The sequence below is a fragment of the Varanus komodoensis genome, unplaced genomic scaffold (genome assembly GCF_004798865.1).
Source record: "Varanus komodoensis strain SLA01 unplaced genomic scaffold, ASM479886v1 scaffold21, whole genome shotgun sequence".
In the NCBI taxonomy this organism is placed as follows: domain Eukaryota; kingdom Metazoa; phylum Chordata; class Lepidosauria; order Squamata; family Varanidae; genus Varanus; species Varanus komodoensis.
Window position 1 is genome coordinate 7116045 of NW_025335589.1, and position 15941 is coordinate 7131985.

The 15941-nt window shown below is 42.0% G+C and overlaps 1 protein-coding gene across 3 annotated transcripts in view; it reads left to right on the forward strand.

Moving 5' to 3' along the window:
* The window catches only part of ARHGAP10 (Rho GTPase activating protein 10), a 145454-nt gene that overhangs the window by 59708 nt on the left and 69805 nt on the right, over positions 1-15941 (forward strand). For all 3 annotated transcript variants that reach the window (XM_044430789.1, XM_044430790.1, XM_044430791.1), the window contains exons 6-13: positions 1355-1465; positions 2231-2335; positions 3134-3263; positions 5853-5959; positions 6897-6991; positions 7311-7392; positions 9123-9165; positions 10062-10127. In XM_044430789.1, coding sequence (XP_044286724.1) covers positions 1355-1465; positions 2231-2335; positions 3134-3263; positions 5853-5959; positions 6897-6991; positions 7311-7392; positions 9123-9165; positions 10062-10127 — 739 coding nt within the window. The remainder of the gene's footprint in view (positions 1-1354; positions 1466-2230; positions 2336-3133; positions 3264-5852; positions 5960-6896; positions 6992-7310; positions 7393-9122; positions 9166-10061; positions 10128-15941) is intronic.

Consider the following 15941-nt stretch of genomic DNA (forward strand, 5'->3'; position numbering starts at 1 on the left):
GATGATGGGCGCCTGCAGGGATGACAGGTGCGATCTCAGTTGTGCTGGGGTGGGCGGTGGGATGGCCGTGCTTGTGCTTGGGGTGGGGTGGGGGCGATGGCCGCGATATTTGTTGTCACTTTGCTTCACATTTTTCTGATTTAAAAGATGGTTACAGAATGGATTAACCTTATTTACATTGAACCTTATGGGGAAATTTAACTTGGCTCATGACCAATTTGGGTCATGACCAGAGTCCTGGAACGAATTAAGTTCACGAGCCAAGGTACCACTGTATTTAGGGTGCAATTCTACAGCCCCTAGATTGAGTCTAGATGGCCATAGGAGAGGTCAGAGTCCCATTTCCAACCTTGGAAATGTTCTTCAAGGTTGGAGATGGAACTTTGATCTTAGAGTACTATCCATCCACTGATGTGAAAAGAATGCTACCACCTGCAGCTGTGATGTCAGAAAACCAACCTCAGAACCATAGAAGAGGAGAAAGGAGAGGAGTAAGGATTCACCATGATATATGGCATCCTGGCTACATCTCAGCCTCTTCTTACACACGAAGGCAAAAAGACTTAGACTGTTGAAACAGCTGCCTTAGTTTTTTGCAGGGCAGGACAACTGCAAAGGTGACCTTTGCCTCTGCATTCCTTCCAGCCTCCACTGAATGCCTGTATTCCTTAGGGTTCAGAGTATTAAAAGCAACCAGACTAGTTTGTGCTTTTCCGCTGTTAAGGAAGAAAATATAAATATGATTTCATTAATGCCCTTCCTTTGAAATACAAAGTTGTCTTTTTTTCCTTTTAGGAGAAAAATAAATAGCCAAAACCAGACTGCTGGTGTGTAACACTATGTGTTTTATGTATCACAAAGACATTAAGCTTGTTAAGAGCATGCTTTTTAGCTGCATATTTAATATTTTTCTAATCAGACAATACACAGATGTACTAGGTATTTTATTTATATTTAATCCATTAAAAGTAGCTGTGAATGCAGTTAAAGCTGAGGTGCTAAAGCTTTCATGGCAGTTTCTGGTGGAATTTGAGCACAAATTATCTAACTGCAGAACAGGTAACTTTCCTGTTCATTTAGCTCAACTCATTAGATAACATATTAGTATTATTCATCTACTGTTTGATGAATTCATTAAATAAATAAATTGTTTTCTAATGCAAAGTTTAATCTAATGCACAATATGTAATGAATTGTGTGTCATTGGTAGAAATGTTTGGTTCACAAAATTAGATGTGCTTAAACCTGTTGAAACCATTTCATTTAGATGCATTCTGTTGCTTTCCTTATGATTTGTTTCTGCACCTCTCTGCATATGATCCATGAACCTTAAAGCAAAATTTTTGTTATTCAGGCAGACAGCCAAGTGGAACAAAACCGAAAACATTTCTATGAGCTGTCACTTGAATATGTGTGTAAGCTGCAAGAGATACAAGAACGAAAAAAATTTGAGTTCGTAGAGCCTGTAAGTAGAGCTTTATAAAATTTTCTCTAAAACAGGAGTGAAAATGCAACTAAATGTAGTAGAAAGTAAACAAGAAAATCAGCACAAAGTCCTATGTATGTGTGTTCTGCATCAGTGTATCTTCTTAATGCAATTTTTCACAATATGTGACACATTAAGTCCTCTCTTTGCATATATACTAAGCCATGTGGGATCTGCTTCTTTGTGGTGATAGTTCACATTATTTAAGATTTAAGTGGTTCATGGATCTGAATTTATTATCACAAATAAGTTTGAGTTTAAGTTGTATATGATGGAGGGCTAACATTTGAAGAAGCCAATCTGAAGCCTATTTGTTTCTTCTGCAAGTAAACCATTGGATTTAATACCTTATTCTAAGACATCTTTCTGAAGCTGGATGCGCTTCAAATATTCTTGACTACAACGCCCAGAATTCCTGACTATTGGCCAGTAATTACTAAACTATGTGGCTGGCACTGGTAGTTGATATCCATGGAGGTATTGGGTTGAAATACCTGGGGAAGGCTGCTCTCAGGTATTTAGATGTTTCTACATTATAAATATGAAATGTCTGTTTTGAGTAACAGAGCAATACTGTTCAGAATGAAGTTCCAATTGTTTTCAACGGAGCTTACTAGCAGGAAAAAATGCTTTTGACTGCAGCCTTAATTGATTTTAAAATATATGGCAAGGCAAAATTATTAAGAAATCACTGATTTACTGCCTGGGCTAACCCCCCCCCCCCCCCACCTTATTGTATTTTAGGTCCTCTCATTCTTTCAGGGCATGTTTACTTTCTACCATCAGGGCTATGAGCTTGCCAAAGATTTTAACCACTACAAAATGGTTCTGCAGATCAATATCCAGAATGTAAGTGAAGGTACTTTTTCAGTTGATGCTTTTTATTTTTTAGCTAGGATATGCTTTTATGCATACTATTGCAATTTTGAATATCTGTAATGTGAAGTGATCTTCTGGAGAAGTTTTGGGGAGGTAATGCCATCTTCAGGCTACTAGGCTCTATGACCTGTAAAGACTTCTATAGAGTAACCAAATGCAGCACTGCCACCTATTGCATATCTTAGATGAGAAAAAGGAAAGGAAATAATTTTGATTTTTTTAAAAACTTGAATACTGTGTACATACACCTAGTTTGTTTTTAAGAACATGCAGAAATGCAGTATGATATCCAACATGCACTTTTACTGGCAATTCTGTTTATGTATAGTGAAGTTGCTGCATGTGATAACGAAAACTTTGCATTTGATTAGGGATAAGAGGGATCCATTTTGTGGTGTATGAAAAACTGATGGATATTCCTGATTCAGGTCTCTGGATTCTGTTCAAGCCCAATGCTCTGCTGTAACATTTCCAAAACTGCAGTTAGATTTATATATTTAACTGTAGTTGGATTTATAAACATTTAACCCACCTGGAATTGACTCAATCTGACATGAGTCAGGTTGGTATGCAGATTTCTGCTTTTAAAACACAACCACAATTTGCAACATTTTTAAAAAGACAGCAGCAGGAAGTTTGCACAAATTGCAGAGTTCAAAATTTGTGCACATCTCAGAATTGTACTTTCTTAGGATTAACCTGACTTGAACTGGCCTCTCTACCCTCTCTGTTTTAGCCTTAAAGGAGTTTTTATAATCTCTTATCTAGACAAGAAATCGTTTTGAAGGGACAAGATCAGAAGTGGAAGACCTTATGAACAAAATCAAACAAAATCCCCAGGAACATAAAAGAACAAATCAGTTTACGAAGGAAGGCTACCTTTATGTGCAAGAGAAAAGTAAGATACTTGTTTGCTTTCCTGTTAAAATCTTTGTGCTATAAATACAGAGGTAGCTCACAGTTTATTAGGCAAAAAATATAGGATTATTTTTGTACTTAAACAGTGCTATGCTAATAAGCATGTACTGTGAGAATCACATGGATAACTGCAATTTTTTTCCTTTATGTCCATGTGCATTGGGTATAAAATCATCCGAGGTAAAGCTAACATGATTTGGTCCATACATTCCTTACTTAATTCTACAGACTGACTGTGTTCCTGCTTAATGGTCCTTGGTACTATTAGTGGACTAAAAATGTTTCAAGGATTTGGTATAATATTAGCTGTTTATAAACACTTTGAACATTCCAGGACAAATATTGAAAATATTGAACTAAAGTAATATTTTTTTCAAGAAAATACAATAAAAACAGGCACATAGAGTGAACAAGAAATAGAATTCCAGCCCCATACCCTGACTTAGCTTAGATGTGAAGTGCAAATGTTTGGGGCGAAATATTTAAAGGTATGAAAAGCGCAATGTAATCCTTTGCTATAAATCAAAGTGAGCACCTTGTTTCCCACAATGGACAGCATGTACACATGATGCTGACAGGTACTGCTATTCCTTGAGGTAAAAGGCTTTCTTGAAGTATGTCTTCAAGTGGTCTTAAAGGTATGTTCAGATAGTACGATAACCTTTGGTTCAGTATGTAATGAATAGCTTGCATGCTCTTCTCCTTCTCCCATGCAAAAGGATGAAGGAAAACAGAGCCTTTTACTTTTAGCTAAACATTGTGTCTTGTGCTGTCTGAACTTCAAAGTGTGGTTAACATTAACTGTATTTAGTTTATTCTGTTTCAGAAACCATGGTCTATAGACATTTTACAGTTAAAATTAACCATAGTTTATTGTTGCAGGCAATGTTGGGTTAACTAAAAGCAAAAGTTTCCAAACTCTTCCATATAGATAATGGGTGAGTGTATGAACTCAAAGCTTACTACTGTGTCAGCCACATAGTACAGTATGGTGCAACATCATAGCTGAATGCATGTGTTGATATACTACCCGAAAACAAAGGAAAATGTTTTGTTTTTTTTAAAAAACCTGATGTACTTGGGATTTCATTTGTCCTCATTAGAAACTTTTTTAAAAATTTGGTTAAAGAAAAAGTTGTTTGTTTATTTGTTTATTTATTTATTTATTTATTTAGGAAGCTTCTATGCTGCCCCATTCGCCGAAGCCTCAGGGCGGCTCACAACAATAAATAAATACACTTTAACCATATAAAACAATATAATTGGAGACGTCCTGACCAAAGATATAAAATCAATAAATAATGTTAACAATTAAAATGACGTTTAAATAAAAAGTTCTTGGCCTGGCACCGAAAAGCAAATAACGACGGCGCCAGGCAGACTTTTCTGGGGAGCCCATTCCATAGATTGGGCGACACTGCAGAGAAAGCCCTCCTCCGGATACTTTGCCTCCTAATGTCCTTCATGGAGGGTTCCCGGAGAAGGGCCTCTCCCGCTGATCTCAAGGGGTGGGAGAGCACGTATGGACGTAAGCGCTCCTTTAGGTAACCAGGATCCAAGCCGTTAAGAGCTTTATAGGTAATAACCAACACCTTGAATTGGGCCCAGACTTCAATGGGGAGCCAGTGAAGCTGACGGAGGACTAGAGTCATGTGAACATAACGCCCAGTCCCCATCGGCAGCTTGGCAGCTCTGTTTTGAACCAACTGAAGTATCCGGACCGTCTCCAAGGGCAGCCCCACGTAGAGCGCATTACAGAAGTCTAGTCGGGAAGTTACCAATGCGTGTGTCACGTTCTCCAGGTAGGGACGTAGCTGATGGATCAGCCGAAGCTGAAAGAAAGCGCTCCTCGCAACCGCTGTTACCTGAGCTTCAAGTGAAAGCTCTGGGTCAAGGAGCACTCCCAAGCTGTGGACCTTGTCCCTAAGGTCCTTGTACTGAACTTCTTAGATTTTCTGTGATCAGTACAAGCTTACAATATTGATTTGTGATGGGGACAGCAATACAAATTAAATATTTAAATAATACCTAGCATATGGCAAATAAAGTGTGTAAACTCAACCTAAACAGAAATCACTGACATTATTGAGTTAATGCATTTTAGAAAGTTCTGAATGCAGCACTAACATTCATAAAAATAGTCTAGATCTGAAGAACTGTAAGTGGAGAGGACTTTTATGCCATTGTTCCAACACAAGTTTGGAAGACAGAACCTTTCTGTAAGTAGACGATAGCTTCTACATGTAAAAGAGCATTTTCTATATTAAACTCAGTAATTTGTAGGGAACTTCTTCTCCAGCTTGTACAACCTGTCTTAGCCTGATTTTCTCTAGTTGTCCTTCTCATTCCTCTCCATTATTCGTTGTCTCTGGTTTTTTCAGAAGTGAAAAGGTAAATTGAAGAATAATACCTAGAATTTTTCAGCAAATTTTGTAGTTCAGTACAAAATGGCATATGAACTAGATTCAGGAGAATACCTCTCTGTGAATAAATAGATTATTAAACACATCAAATACTTCCAAAGCTTACTGCTATACTGTAGCTTATAAATGTTACTATTTTGTTGAAGGACCTGCACCATTTGGTTCCAGCTGGGTGAAACATTACTGCATGTACAAGAAAGAGACAAAGAAGTTTACTATGATACCATTTGAGCACAGGTCAGGAGGGAAAATTGTGAGTACATTCCACATTTCACTGTGCTTCACAACCTGTATCTAAATGCCTATATGAAAGATAAGATGTGCCCTCATCTCTGTGTAGTTCATATTTTTTAAAGAATAGTAATGTAATAATGTAATAATAATGTAATGATTAAACAATAATGTAATGATAAGAATTCTGAAAAAGTTCTGGCATGAGGTTAGAGCAGGGAACATGCTATGCCCAAATGTCCTTATTTTATCTACAGTTTTTCATTCATACCAGAAGGATTTAAATTTGAGTTGAGAAAAACTAGTCAGTCTGGCACAAAAAGTAAATTTATCTGGAAGTTTTTAGTAACTTCACTTTATATTGCAAGCTTTGTGCTTTTCTTTTTTGCAGCATCTGAAACGTATATGCTAAATTATTAGCTTTCAATCAGGGTGCTGTTCAAGGACTGTTTGAGGGAATTAGGGACAGTAGCATTCCATTTTTAAAAATAATATTCTTCCATTCCTCCCTCTCTCCAAGCTTCAGCATAGACTATTTACAGTAAGCCTGGGGAGTTAGAAAATGACTGCCTTTGCATTTCTGTGTCCTCCTAATGATAGGTGTCTTTCCTTGCAAAGTCTGGTATTCCAAAAGTTTATAGTATAAGTAAGGAATTCAGCAAGCTGATGTCATCCCTATTGCAGTTGTGTCTCATTCTGTGGCACCGCAGACCTCCCAGTCTGTATTGATAGAAGTAGATTTGATAATGGTATATTTTGATTCCAAATAGTTTTTGCCATTAATGAATAATTTTATATTAAGAAATGGAATGACAGGAAAAAAGCGAACTTCCATGCATGTCTGCATCCAGAATTTACCATTTTAAACAGAGGCTTCTTATTTGGGTATAACTTTTTTATTTAACAAATTAATAATTGTGGATCCTATTCAAGTTTTCTTACAATGAATTCTCTTCCAGGGTGAACTGGAAGTCTTTCTCCTTAAGTACTGTACGAAAAGGAATACTGATACTATAGACAGGAGGTTTTGCTTTGATGTGGAAATAGTAGACAGGTACGTTGGCCGGGTAATTATTAATATGTTTTCATGTAATGCATTTCACTTCTTTGATTTTTCAAATGTACAGAAGTGAAATAGCTGCCCATCAGGATGACTGTAAATTAGTCAAATATAGTAATTCTTTTGAAAAGGGTTTTTTTAATCTTTTGAGATGATGAAGGGCAGCATATATGTCAACAAGGATTTTTTCAGAGATGAATGCATTGTTATATTTCATTTTGTACTATACATAGGATGAGATAAATTTGAAAGTGAATATGAGTGTTCATTAGGGACTAAAAAAACTAATTATTTCCACTATTTATGCTTATAGGCCTGGTATGCCAGTGACAATGCAGGCATTCTCAGAAGAGGACAGAAATCAATGGTTCGAAGCTTTAGATGGAAAAGAATCAGTAAGAAGAAAACTATCATTATTTTATTAAAAAAGTGAAATGGCAACCCATTAATACTGTGTAGGCCGCACCTCTTATTTCTTTTTGCTGTTAATTTCATGCTTCAGTGCTATTATGTACTATGCTCTGTACAAAACACATCTGACATGATCCCTGAGATACAATCACTGATACAATCTGGCATCATCAATATGAAACATGCTACATGCAAATAATGCTGTCTTTGCAGCACTGGAGCTTGACATAGTCCCATATAACCAGAAATGGAATTACAATTACCCAAAGGGCTGGCCATGTTAGTCTATTGTGGCAGAAATTATCTTGGGGCACCCCAAAGGGTTACACACACACACATTCTCTCTCTCACACATACACACGGCATATACTTTTATAGACCAGAATCCACCTAGTTATTTTAGTTGGTAGGTACATATAATGGGAAAAAATGTATGCAATGAGGACAAAGGGTCAGCAAATTCTTCTTCTAGGAAGAAGACAAACTTTATGTATAACAGTGTTGAGCATAAGCAGATATTAGGGTTATCTGATGCTTAAGATTCCTTGTGCTGTTAAACCTTTTTTATTACATTTGACTGAACTTACACATGAGAAAGTTTGTTATGTTTGTGACTAAATTAAATCTTACATATTAGAGTAACAGAGAGTATAGTATTAAAGGTAAAGTATACAAGGACTAGCTGTTTCATGAAATACTTATAGTATTCTACCAATACTACAGAGGAGTTGCAGTTCCTGTTTTGATCTGGTCTGTGATGTGTATGGAAATAAAAACTCAGGATATTGTATCACTGCATTTATATCCCATTTCTTTATTCTATATTGTAATTTGATAGAAGGTACCGAAGATTATTTACTCTTGTGTTTACCTTCCATTGCTGGTCAGGTTGTATAATCTGCATTCAGTAAGCAAAAGGACTGTGGCCAAGATAGTCACTGCACCTCACTATGAAGTTTGGGTCTATTTTTTTAAGGTGAAAAGAACAGTATTTATATATAAATTCCTACAGCTCTCTACACAATTTAGCCTAGCATAATATTCCCACCACTCTCTCCAACCACTTCAGCTAGGCTGTAGTACGATATTGAGTGTTAACAACAGTTATCCAGTTAGTCATTCCTTTCTGCTTGACCCAGCTGTGGGAGATGCAAATTAAAGTCCTGCAACAGACACATGTAAAAAAGTGACCCAGGGCAAGGATCCAAGTTCTTTAGAATAAGTTTACTTAGCAAAGAATTTATTTGATTGCTTTATTAGAGTGATAACAAATAGGAATGTTGGTGAGGATAAAGGAATGGGGGTGGCGCATAATACAGTAGTGAGAAAAGGGTAGAAGGGGCTAGAAGTTTTCAAGGTTATGTGGAATATGATGGCATTTCATATCGCCTTTGCTTGCTGTTTGATTAGGGATCAACAATTGAGGGGCCGACCCTGTTATTTATGTTTCTGTGTAGATGATCATGGTAAGCTAATCCTATTCCTTTGAGTATATTTTATTACTATTGAAGCAAAATCTTTTAAACATATGGAAATGGAGCAAGCTGGAAAATGACAAGTTAAATGACCTGACTGGTATTTTGTTTCAAGAAAGCTTTATTTCTTTTTAACAGTCTACTTTTCATCTTTAGGGGGGAATATACGGATTCATCTTTCACCCCCTTTTTAAGCTGGCTATTGTGAATGCTCTTACATGTTTAACTTTCTTTGTTAGGTATTCCTCAGTTTCAACAGGACTAACACAAAAAGGGAAGGAAGTGAGTACTTGAGTTAACATTGACATTTTATTAAAACTGTGTTGGAAAACATGAGCTGAAATTCCAAAAATCATGTAAAGCTCCAACTTTCTGTCAGAAAGAAGTGTTTTCTAGCCCCCACAGATACAGAAATACATTGTAAAATGTGAATGTAGAAAACAAATTTTTGTGTGGCTCTTAGTGGCAAACTGTGTGTCCTCTCTCCGAAGAGATAATGGCTTGGACCCAGGCGTGTACAAGTAGAAGCCTTTTGTTCCCTGTGCCCTCCAAAAAGACATTCCTGAGGATTTGGAGATCCTCTGGAGAGTCCTGGGATATTATGCAGGGGCTGCATTTAAAGGGGCAATAAGAAAAAGCCTATAAGAGTGCTTCTATAAAGATATAGGCAGCTGCAGTGTGCAAGAGAGCCCCATGCGCAAGCAGCTTCTGTGCATGAAAATACAGTATTAAAAAAATGTATGTTCAGAGATCATGTCAAGCCATGGTTTGATGTTACATGAGCAAATTCTGGGGTTAAAAGCTCTTTCCTCTTATCTCCACTTGCACCCTTTTGCTGTATTCTTATTTTATCTCTTTGGCTTGGACCACACGAGTAAACCTTAGTTTGTCAATTCAGATGTAATAGCAGATGTAGAAATACGGAAGATGCAAGAAGAGAGGGGATGAAAGAACATATGAGCCTCTTCTTGTAAAGTTCAAACACAATTTGGCATTAAGTATGAACTGAGCCATAAAATTGAATCCTGTAGTTACTTAATTTTTTAAAACAACATTTAAAGGAAAAAAACAGTGATAACTGAATAGTTAATCATAACAACATTTTGAAAGGTAATAGCAGAAATAATATCCCATATGTTATTGCATTTGAAATATTTTAAATTTGTTTTTCTTCTTAGATGCACAGTTGGACAAGATTGGATTCACGATTATCAAAAAATGCATCCGTGCTGTTGAAACAAGAGGTAATTACAGACTTAGCCAAGTGTTGTTTTTCATGAAGATTCATGAATTGAGCAAAGAATGTGGTTTAAAAATGGCACATCACTACAGCTATAGTGAGACTTCTAGTATTATTGAGAGCACATTTGGGGCAAGGGAGGAACAGCTTCTGTGAAACTTTGCCCTTTCATGAATGTCTACTTAAGGTTTGACATTTTTCTTGCCATGACCATCTTTGTAAGGTAACAAGTAAATGCTGAACATAGTGTAGGGAAATGAGTAAGAATGTTTAGGCAGGAGGAACTATTAAAGCATTTTTCATAGTTACTCACAGCATTCATAGAAACAGAAAATCATAGAATAGTAGAGTTGGTAAAGGACAAGAAGGCCATCAGGTCAACCACCTGCAATTGCAGGTCATGAATTTACATGAATTCAGATGACTGTCCAGTTTCTTTTTGAATTTCTCTAGTGCAGGATAGCCCACAATCTTTCTAGGGAACTAGTTCCCTGTTGCATTGCTGTGACAGTGAGGAAACTTTTCCTGATACCTAGTCTGAATCTGGGTTGTTGCAACTTGAGTTGATTATTCTGTGTCCTATATTCTAGTATCAGAAAGAAGACCTTCCTTTTTGTGGCAACCTTTGAGGTACTTCTAGAATGATATAATGTTCCCCTCAGTCTTCTCTTCGCAAGGCTAAACATATCCACTTCTCTCATTCTCTCCTCATAGGTTAGTGTCTTCAAATCCTGGATAATTTTTGTTGCCCTCCTCTGGACCCTTTCTAATTTTTCTGCACCTTTCTTAAATCTTGGTGCCTAGATTCCAAAGGAGGTTTAGCTGATGAGGAGTATAAGAGAACTACTTCTTCTCTTAATTTGGATGTAATACGTCAGTTAATGCATCTCTATCTATCTATCTATCTATCTATTAAAAGCTTTTCTATCCCATCCCCTACAGAAGGTCTCAGGATGGCTTACAATTTGCTCTTTTTGCAGTTGCATCACATTGTTGGCTCCTATTTAGTCCGTTGTCCTCAATAACTCCAAGGTGGTTTTCTTTCAGTTTTGCTGAATCATGTATTCCCCATCTTGTAACTATGCATCTGGTTTCTTTTGCCTAGGTGGAAGACTTGGCACTTGTCCCTAGTGAATCTCATTCTGTTGTTTTCAGCCCATTGTTCAAGTTTTATCAAAATCTCCCTGGATCTTCATTCTGTCTTCTAGGGTGCTTGCTATTCCATCCAGTTGTGTATTGTCTGCAAGTTTGATTATCTTTCCTTGTACTACCTTATCTAAATCATTAATAAAGATGTTGAATAGTACGGGCCTAGGACTGAGGCCCTGCAGCATTAGTTGCCTCCTCCTAGTTTGAGAAGGTGCGATTGAGCAATCTTTGTGTCTGATTTAGCAACAAGTTTTGGATACCCCTAATAGTTTCTCTTGTCCACTTTTTGCTAATTTGCTTATCAGAATGTCATGTGGCACTATGTTGAAGGCTTTGCTAAAGTTGACGTTGATTATGTCCACAGTGTTCCCTGTGTCTGTTTGGAAGTTTGCTCAGTCAAAAAAATTAAATTAATCTGATAGGATTTATTTTTATACATCCATGTTGGCTTCTATTAATCACTACATTTTCTTCAAGGTGCTTGCAGCCCAATTTTTAAATAATTTGCTCTAGAATTTTTCCAGGGATTAATGTCAGACTAACTGGTCTGTAGCTCCCAGGTTTGTCTTTTTTCTCTTTTTTCCAAGATGGGGACAGTGTTAGTCCTTTTCCAGTTGTCTAACACTTTTCCTGTTTCCCAAGATTTAATGAAGATAACAGACAGTGGTTCTGAGATTTTCTTGGCTACCTCTTTTATGTCTCTGTGATGGAGTTCATCAGATGCTGGAGATCTAAATGTGTTTCTTTACCGGCCAGGATGCAGGACCGGTTTGGCCCGCCCCCTCACATGGGTGAGAGCCGTGTGGGACAGGGCGGGACTTCGGGAGGGCCCTGCAGCCTTAAAGCGCCGGCGGCAGCCGGGAGAACCAGCGCGCTGGACGGAGCACACCTCCCCCACGCTGCAGGACCTTTGCGCACCCATTGGCTGCACGCACCCGCCAGCTGCCGCGCCACCCAACGGAGGCCAGCACCACCGGCCCAGGAGCACCGGCCAGGACGCAGGACCGGTTCGGCCTGCCCCCTCGCACGGGTGAGAGCCGTGTGGGACAGGGCGGGACTTTGGGAGGGCCCTGCGGCCTTAAAGCGCCGGCGGCGGCCGGGAGAACCAGCGCGCTGGACGGGGCACACCTCCCCCACGCTGCAGGACCTTTGCGCACCCATTGGCTGCACGCACCCGCCGGCTGCCGCGCCGCCCAACGGAGGCCAGCACCACCGGCCCAGGAGCACCGGCCAGGACGCAGGACCGGTTCGGCCTGCCCCTTCGCACGGGTGAGAGCCGTGCGGGACAGGGCGGGACTTCGGGAGGGCCCTGTGGCCTTAAAGCGCCGGCGGCGGCCAGGGCCGGCAGCCTCAGGCCAGCGGCCGAAGGGTGACGGCCAAAGGGTGGTCTCCACCTTTTGGGAGCCGTTTGGGGGCCGAGCGGGGGGCTGGGCTAGCCAGGGGCTTTTGTTGTAATTGGCCCACCTGCCGTTGTGAACGTTAGGGAAGGGGGAGTTTTTAATTGTTTTTATAATTTTATTCTATTTTAATCTGTTTTTATGGAGTCGTCCCTGGCCATGTCGACGTTTATGTTTCCTGGGGAGCGTGTGGGCGCCGCCATTGGGGTGGTCTTGGGCAATGGACGTAATAGTGGTGGGGGCTTAACGTGTCCGCGTAGAAGAAGGAGGGACAGATGGTTGACACCTATCCCTCCTTCTGGTTTTGCCCCCAGCCAGAGGGTGCCAGGTAGTCTTTTCAACCACCCCTCGGGCCTGACAGTGCTGCTGCTCAATGCCAGGTCAGTCAATAATAAATCTTCCCTCATCCGTGACTTGATTGTGGATGAGGGGGCCGACCTGGCTTGCATAACGGAGACCTGGGCAGGAGAGGGGGGGATGTTGCCCTCTCTCAACTGTGCCCGCCCGGGTATCTGGTTCAGCACTGTTCACGCCCGGAGGGGAGGGGAGGGGGGGTCGCTTTGGTCTACCGAACGTCCATCTCACGGGACTTCCGGTCCCTTCGAGACCAGGGCTGGACTGCCTCTACTTGGTGTTGGGCGACCGAGACAGATTGGGGATTCTGTTGGTGTACCGTGCACCCTTCTGCCCAACAGTCTCCCTGCCTGAGCTGACGGAGACCGTCTCGGACCTGGTGTTGAGGACCCCCAGGATGTTGGTCCTGGGGGACTTCAATCTCCATGCCGAGTCTGGTCTGACCGGGGCGGCTCAGGACTTCATGGCCTCCATGACGGCCATGGGGCTGTCTCAACATGTCTCCGGCCCGACCCATGAACGTGGACACACTCTGGATCTGGTTTTCTCGATGGGGCAGGAAGAGGGTAGTCTGAGGGTGAGGAATTTATGCTTGACTCCCCTGTCATGGTCAGATCACTTCCTGGTGAGGTTTGTGCTTGAGAGCGACCTCTCCCTCTTCAAGGGTGCGGACCCGATTGTGTGGGTCCGCCCCCGGAGCCGGATGGATCCGGATGGATTCCTGAAGGCCCTGGGGGAGTTTCCGGCTGACAAGACTGGTGCTCCTGTCGAGGCTGTGGTCAAACTGTGGAACGGGGAGATGACCAGGGCTGTGGACACGATTGCTCCTAAGCGTCCTCCCCCACCGGGCAGAGCCCGCTCTTCCCCTTGGTATACACCTGAATTGCGGGCGATGAAGCAGGTTGGGAGACGGCTAGAGCATAGGTGGAGGAGATCACGGGATGAATCTGACCGAACACACTTGAGAGCCCACTATCGGGCCTACGCTGTGGCGGTGAGGGCGGCGAAAAGAGGTTTTTTTCCCGCTTCCATTGCCTCCTCACAATGCCGTCCGGCGGAGCTTTTTCGAATGGTGCAAGGCCTGGTTCGTCCGGGTCCTAAGGAAGATCGGGTTCCACCCTCAAAGGCCCGCTGTGACGACTTTGCCATGCATTTCAGGGAGAAAATTACTCAGATTCATCACGAGCTGGACACCACTAGTGAATCAGAGGTTTCTGGGGAGACGCCAATGCTGCCGTCTGGTCCAGAATTATTGGATGAATTTCAGTTTTTGCAGCCCAATGATGTGGACAAGGTGCTTGGACGAGTACATCCCACCAATTGCCTAATGGACCCTTGCCTGTCTTGGTTAATAAATAACGCCAAGCACGGGATTGGGATCTGGATCTTGGAAGTGGTTAACACTTCTCTGAGGTAGGGTCGGGTGCCTGCCCCTTTAAAGGAGGTGGTAGTCCGACCGGTCCTGAAGAAAGCGTCACTGGATCCAGAGATGGCCACTAACTATAGACCAGTGGCCAACATCCCGTTTCTGGGCAAAGTGTTAGAGCGGGTGGTGGCGGGACAACTGCAAGCACTCTTGGATGAAACTGATTATCTAGACCCATTTCAGTCCGGCTTCAGACCCGGGTACGGTACTGAATCTGCCTTGGTCGCCCTGTACGATGACCTGTGCAGGGAGAAGGACAGGGGGAGTGCGTCCCTGTTGGTTCTCCTGGACCTCCTGGATCTCTCAGCGGCTTTCAATACCATCGACCATGGTATCCTTCTGGATAGGCTAGCGGGATTGGGGGTTGGAGGCTCTGCACCATTTTGTCCCCTTTGCTGTTTAACATCTACATGAAACCGCTGGGAGAGGTCATCAGGAGGTGTGGGCTGCGGAGTCATCAGTACGCTGATGATACCCAGCTCTACCTCTCGTTTTCCACCAATCCAGGTGAGGCAGTGGCTGTGCTGAACCGGTGCCTGGCCGAGGTAATGGGCTGGATGAGGGCCAATAAACTGAAGCTCAATCCAGACAAGACGGAGGTCCTGTTGGTTGGCGGATCGGGCTTCGGAGAGGGTGGATTTAACCTAGTCCTGAATGGGGTTGCACTCCTCTTAGGGACAAGGTCCGCAGCTTGGGAGTGCTCCTCGACCCGGAGCTTTCATTGGAAGCTCAGGTGACAGCGGTGGCGAGGAGCGCTTTCCTTCAGCTTCGGCTGATTCATCAGCTGCGCCCCTACCTGGAGTACGACTGCCTGGTGACAGTGACACACGCGCTGGTGACTTCCGTCTGGACTTCTGTAACGCGCTCTACGTGGGGCTACCCTTGAAGACAGTCCGGATACTTCAATTGGTTCAAAATAGAGCTGCCAGGCTGCTGACGGGGACTGGGCATTATGTTCACATGACTCCAGTTCTCCGTCAGCTTCACTGGCTTCCCATTGAAGTCCGGGCCCAATTCAAGGTGTTGGTGATGACCTATAAAGCCCTAAACAGCTTCGGTCCTGGTTACCTGAAGGAGCGCTTACATCCATATATGCCCTCCCGCCCCTTGAGATCTGCAGGAGAGGCCCTTCTCCGGGAACCCTCCGTGAAAGAAATTAGGAGGGTAGATACTCGGAGGAGGACTTTCTCTGCGGTGGTGCCCAATCTATGGAATGCGTTCCCCAGAGAGGTCCGCCTGGCGCCGTCGTTACTTGTTTTTCGGCGCCAGGCGAAGACCTTTTTATTTAAGCATCATTTTAATTGTTAACAGTATTTGCTTATTTATCTGACAGGGCGACTTCTTTTATATTGTTATTTATTTTATATTGTTATTTTTATATTGTTATTTTTGTATTTTATTATGTTGTGAGCCGCCCCGAGGCTTCGGCGAATGGGGTGGCATAGAAATGTTTTAATAAATAAATAAATATTCCATCTAGATATTCCTTGGC